Here is a 6,175-nt window from a genome sequence, read left to right on the forward strand (position 1 = left end):
ATCAGATGTGCATAATCTATATAATCATCACTGATAGTAAGTGAGAGATCTGTTTGGAATTGAAACTGAGTGATGCTGGAGGATGATCCTGAATGCACAATGAGCAGTGGAGGCACCAGAACCCGGTATGGATGCCTAGCAGCCTACCACATTGAGCAGGCACTGCTCAACCACCTGTACATACACATTTCCTGTGATCTCTCTCTTAAATGGGAGGTGATCGTGTCCACCTAGTACAGCACATGCCCTGGAAGGACAAAAGCTACCTACAGGAGCTGTGGTGATGACTCCCAGGTTAGAGCATCTGCTGCTCTCTCAGAAGAACCACATGGTCCCTAACAATCATATATAATGGGGATGTTATTCCCTCTTCTGGATATTGAGGGAAATGCACTCAGGAGTGCATACATACATACATACATACATACATACATACATACATACAGTTGAAAAAAGAGATCCATTGAGTTAAATGATAAAAATAAATATAATCAGCAACAATAAAAAAGAGCATATGAATGATCAAGTAAAACAGCTCCTACAAAAACCTATTTCCCAAAATGACTTTGACGGTCATTATCTCTGTGGTTTAATACTGATGCTGCATTGTAAGAAAAACTGAGGCGCATGGTTCTCGATTAGGATTACTTCTCTATTCCTTCGTGAAAGTTGTCATTCTTTCTGAAGCTCTACAGGCATGAGCGTGTGTTACTCAATATCTGGGCACACAGTCAATAAGGAATGTGTGTTGTAGACTGATATAGAATAGGATGAGCAGAATACATGACAGCATGGATACAGTATGGGGGTGATTACATCATAAAGTGTGTGTCCATAAAAAAAGTCACATATCCACACAAAAGACACTATCACCCTGTGTACCCCTTGGTGGCTTTGAATTCACTGGGCCACGCAAAGATCCATATCTAGCTGTAAGTTCTACATCTCCAGGAGGGGAAAGGACCCTTGAATAACGAAGATGGTCTTAAGAGTCAAGAGTTACAAATCAACTTTTATTCATAAGGAGTACAATTTACAAAAAACAGGGATAAAATGAACAATTAGAATGGTTAAAAAAGGGGTTGGGGATTTAGCTCAGTGGTAGAGCGCTTGCCTAGCAAGCGCAAGGCCCTGGGTTCGGTCCCCAGCTCCGAAAAAAAAAAAAAAAGAAGAAAAAAAAGAAGATAGAATGGTTAAAAAATGAATAACAGTAACAAGAATATATAACTATAAAACAACAAAAAGAAAACTTCAATGAAAATCATATCAAAAACTATTTCTTAACAGCATTTTCTTAATGAGCATTTAGAAACAAGTTGTAGTGCTGTTTCTCCTCTAGAACACGAGATGTAAAGGCAGTCCCCTCAGTTGTCTCTCAAATGGTGTTGTCGGTATGAGAAAGGAGAAAGACCTCAATCAGACAGGCCGGCATACAGATACATAAATTTAGGGTCTCTAAACATTGAGGAAATTAACTGAGAAGAAGAATATTCACCCAAAAAAAGTCTTTGACTGTGAGGATTGTCGTCACAGGGAACTCCTGAGAAAGAAACTCATTCTTCAGGGGGCTGTCTTCCTGGGATACGTCCTATGCCATCTCTCCTGCAGTTTCTGAGACCTGGGAGAAGAAGGCAGCTATTAAGACACTGATTTGGTGGGGACAGGCATACCAGCTGTCAAGTTGCTGCCTTCTGTCCCTTCAGCTGCATTGGACAGACAGCACTGATCTTTTCACTGAAATCATTGCTAATATCTCTGCAGGGTGGGGAACATCACCAGCAACCCTCACAGTACTGTGGGATAACAAGCTACTCCTCAGACTCTACCAGGGCAAACCAAGAACAGGGAAATGGGAAGAGACCTACTTGGGTTGCAGGAAGAAAGGAGAAGGCCACATGATACCCTGATCAAAGCCAATGACAAGGACTCATTTGCCATTTGCACTTGGTTCTTATCCCTGCAAGGTGCTTCCAACCATCACATGACCCCTGTATGGCCTTTGTCACAGGACTTAGAACTTGTTCCAAACTCCTCATAGCACCCAATCTGTGACAGGGAGATGCAGTAATGTGATATGTTATTCCTCTGTCACCATTTCTGGACTGCAGTTTCAAAAAGGGCAGAAAAGTATACTTGCCCATAATTCAGTTTCTGAAAAGTGGTTAACATCCCAGAATACTTGTGCATAGACAGAACAATGAATAACTACATCACATGAGGTGGGTGACTGATTGGGTTTGGGGAGATTAGAATGGTGATAGGGGAAAGCAAAGATGTATCCAATAGGCAAATGGTATCAGACATTGTTAATCTGACTCAGCTGCTTGTTCCTACCAAATTTTGCTGGGTCTGGAGGTTGCTGGTCTTCTCCCGTTCTTCTTCATCATTCGGGTTCAACTCAAACAAATATCGCTGTACCTCCTTGCACTCCTGCTTCAATGTGACCAACTTCTTCTTCATACATGCCTGGTCCATCAGGAGCTGGCTGTGCAGGTTGCTGGAAACACACTCTGCATAGTAAGATCCTGAAGCCTCTTCCTCCCATTCCAACTGCCAAATCCCACAAACTCCACCAGGACCCAGATACCCATAAAGACTTCATAGAATACACTCCATACATGTAAGGCTGCTGCACAAAAGGCAAACAGCCAATTCAGGGAAGAATAAATTGTTTCTGTGACCCAAGCACCAATAAGAGTCCATGTCTGTCCAAAAGAACAAGGGATCTACAAAAATCCATGAAAGCCCAATGCATGAGGGCAACATCAATTAGTAGCCAGCAAATAACCACAAGAGGACGGTAGAACCAAGGGAAGGTCATGCTAACCATGTGGTCCACACATTGAGCTTTGTTAAACCTGCTATGACCCCAGAGGCCCAGGTGGGCCTAATAACACTCTGATTCCTGAATCAGTGTAGTACTATCCAGAGCCTTCTAAAGATGCATAGACACTGTGGTGATGAGTCATAGTCTCTTATGGAACTGAAACTGAGTCCAAAAGACCCACGGCACAGTGATATTTAAACAGCAGAAGAGATGGACTCAGAGCTGCAGGCTCTCCAGTCCAGAACAAAGAGAGGCAGAAATGGCCATTCCACAAGTGATGGGCCCTTCTGACCAGTTCTTACCGATAGAAGTGAATCTCCTTCCTGAGCTCCTAAAATTTCTCACGATGTTGAATGTTGTTTGTGTCTAAGTTGTGCAGTAATGACATGACCTCTTTCTCCTTTATCTTCAATTTTTCATAAAATGGATTTGGCCTGAAGTAGGGGCTGGCCCCAGGAAGATAGAACACAAAGAAGATCAGCATTTAGGATTATATGAACTCAGGCTGGGTCCTGTACTACCCCAGCCCTGGAAGGACACTTTCTGAATTCTACATTTTGGAATCTTCTTCAGCTTTAGAAACTTGAAATTGTGCGCCCAGGACAACAGAAGCTAAGTACCCAGATAAAGGGTTCCCTGGCTCACTTTTTTCAATCAGGAGGGCTGGATCTGCATTCAAACCTGTTATGCTATCCAGAGCCTAGGCCACAGCTCTTACGCTACCACACACACACACACAAACACACACACACACACACACACACACACACACACACACACACACACACACACAGAAATCTCTGATTTAATTCTTCCTGTTTTGACAACTGGAATGTTACAAGCTGAATAACTAACATTCTAGAGGCAGACAGTACACATAATTAAGGAGATGGGACCAGATATTGCCACAAACTTATAATCTGCCCAAGGCATACAAATGTACAGACAAATGTGACCACATAGCAAAGAACTGTGCTGTTGAAAGTGGGGCTTCCAAAATAAAGGACTCACACCTCCATGAAACTATTGTACAGGTAAATCCTGAGGCCAAAAACAGACCCCTAAATTCCAAGTGTGGAGGGACATAGAAACATATAAAAGTTGTGCATATGCATGCAGACCTGTGCACACACAGACACACAAACTGGGACACACCCACAAGAAAAGAAAAGTAAACAGACTCAGAGAATGAGAGAGAGAGACAAATATGGAAAGAGCACAATGAGAATCAGTAGAAATGTATGCACCATTACTGTCTCAGAGTGTAAGGCACACAGAAAGAAGGAACAGGCCTGAGCCTCAGGCCTTCTGGTTAAGCATTGATATGAACAATGTGGGACCTGTCACCTAAGGCTGCTGCCAGGAGATGATAGCGTTCAGTCACCTTCCTAGCAAGTACAAACACTCTCCATAAACTCACAGCACCTAGAACCTTGCAAAGCTACCACCTGTCAAGGGCTTTCCAATTGTTCCCTGGGAACTCATGCTCCAGTGACTTTATTTCTGAAATCTTCACTCAGATCACAAGTTCAGGTTTTCATCAGGTGGAATCAGAGGGTCCATTTCCAAACTCACTCCTGACCAAAGGTCAGGTTCTGAATCTCCTCTGTATGGGAGATGAGGTTTAGAACAAGGTCTTTTGGGAGGCACAGCATTCTAGACCCCACCACCTTAATAGGGTAAGATGAGAATGAGATTACACAGTGGTGAATGACACAAGAGCGTTTGGAGCAGTGCATACCTCTTGTTCACAGATCCACCTGTCACATAAAGGAGGTGATCTGTCAGCTCATTTCTCTCCTTGGTAGTTAGCTCGAGCTCTCTATTCAGCCTCTCCTCTTTCTCGTTGGCCTGCACCTTGTTTAGGACAGTTTCATGGGATGACGTTTGTCTGCAGGCCTCTGTAAGTAGAAGAACACAAGTGAACCTGCATGGAGAGAATGCATAGAGCATACACAGACCATAGTGTTGCCCAAACAGGAGAACATGCCTGGAAGCCAGTGTCGCTGCAAGGAGTTTGGTCTATGTGTAAGAGGCCTCCTAAGTGGATCACAGTTCCCCCACTACTGTATAGAGACCAAGAGATGTAAGCAGCCAGGTGTTCTCTATGCCCGCTGACACAGGCTTACAAGTACCAGAGAGATGCCTTCTCCAGGATTATTAACAGCTACACAGGCTACAACCTGGTTTCAGGACCCTCACCCCTGTGGTTTCAGAAGTCAGATCATCAATTCAGCATCCACAAAGATTTGAGTGATCAGGGATACTCAGATATCCTACCCTGTTACTATAGTCCAATAACTTTGTATTAAAAAGTCATGCAGGGGGGCTGGGGATTTAGCTCAATGGTAGAGCGCTTACCTAGGAAGCGCAAGGTCCTGGGTTCGGTCCCCAGCTCCGAAAAAAAAGAACCAAAAAAAAAAAAAAGTCATGCAGGGTGAGGACATATTCAACAGAGTTATCAATTCCCCCTACTGAAATGACAAATGCCCCAGAACTGCCAATAGGTTACAGGCTCTTTCTTGGTCTACCCGCTCCAAAGAGTTTGGCTACTGTAGAAAAATATCTGCCACACAGAACCTCTAATACATGAAGGTAAGGTTTGCCCTGTCAGCAGAGGTAGTCAGAGGAGTTCTAAGAATATAAGGTCATGGCCAGGAGCACAATTCTCTCCCTGTTACTACTGTCAGATAGTCACTGAATTTAAAGAAGCAATGAGAGTGAAGTACATTGATGCCCTGTTTAATTCAGAAAAGTTATCCCCTCCATGACTCATGATGATGTTATTATATCAATTTAATACACCAAATGCACTGTAAAAGTAAAGGCTAGAAGGTCACAGAATAATAGCATAGGCATTGCCTTATCCTCCATGTGGTTATGGAGAAACTAATGATGTGAAAACCTTGACTTTCAGGAATTGTGATAATCAAGGAATTCAATATCTTTGGAGATGTTCCAGTGGTTGTGGCCCATTGCTGTAAAGGCCAGATGAAGTCGCCATGCACACCCCTGACAATAAGCTCAACATACACTGCCCAGAACTTACTCCACATTCCACATGACCACGTCCTGTGTCCATCATTACTTTCAGGTTTCATTTGCTTCACTCTAGACTCTTCTCCATCAACATCAACTCTCCCAAAGCGCCTGCAAAGACGGGCAAACATGCCTGTGGATATATCCTTTGGACACTAAGAGAGAAAAATTATGGAACTGGTTGTCACTACAACACTGGTGACATCACAGGGATTCCAAGGACTCTCTAGGAGATAATAGAATTTCCAAGACGGGATGGCTGATGTCATGGATAACAGACTTTGCCTCCCTGCTAATGTTCTCCCTCTC

The 6,175-nt window shown here is 43.4% G+C and overlaps 1 protein-coding gene across 1 annotated transcript; it reads right to left on the reverse strand.

Moving 5' to 3' along the window:
* Positions 1 to 1,350: 1,350 nt before the first annotated feature.
* LOC134483504 (disks large homolog 5-like) lies at positions 1,351 to 6,175 on the reverse strand. The gene is made up of 5 exons (XM_087596631.1): positions 5,877 to 6,175; positions 4,569 to 4,728; positions 3,130 to 3,273; positions 2,335 to 2,497; positions 1,351 to 1,618 (listed from the first exon to the last, which is right to left on the reverse strand). The coding sequence occupies exons 1-3, from the start codon at positions 5,995 to 5,997 to the stop codon at positions 3,159 to 3,161; spliced, it is 396 nt and encodes a 131-aa protein (XP_087452757.1). The 5' UTR covers positions 5,998 to 6,175; the 3' UTR covers positions 1,351 to 1,618; positions 2,335 to 2,497; positions 3,130 to 3,158.

The sequence above is a fragment of the Rattus norvegicus genome, chromosome 19 (genome assembly GCF_021556685.1).
Source record: "Rattus norvegicus strain SHRSP/BbbUtx chromosome 19, alternate assembly SHRSP_T2T, whole genome shotgun sequence".
NCBI lineage: Eukaryota > Metazoa > Chordata > Mammalia > Rodentia > Muridae > Rattus > Rattus norvegicus.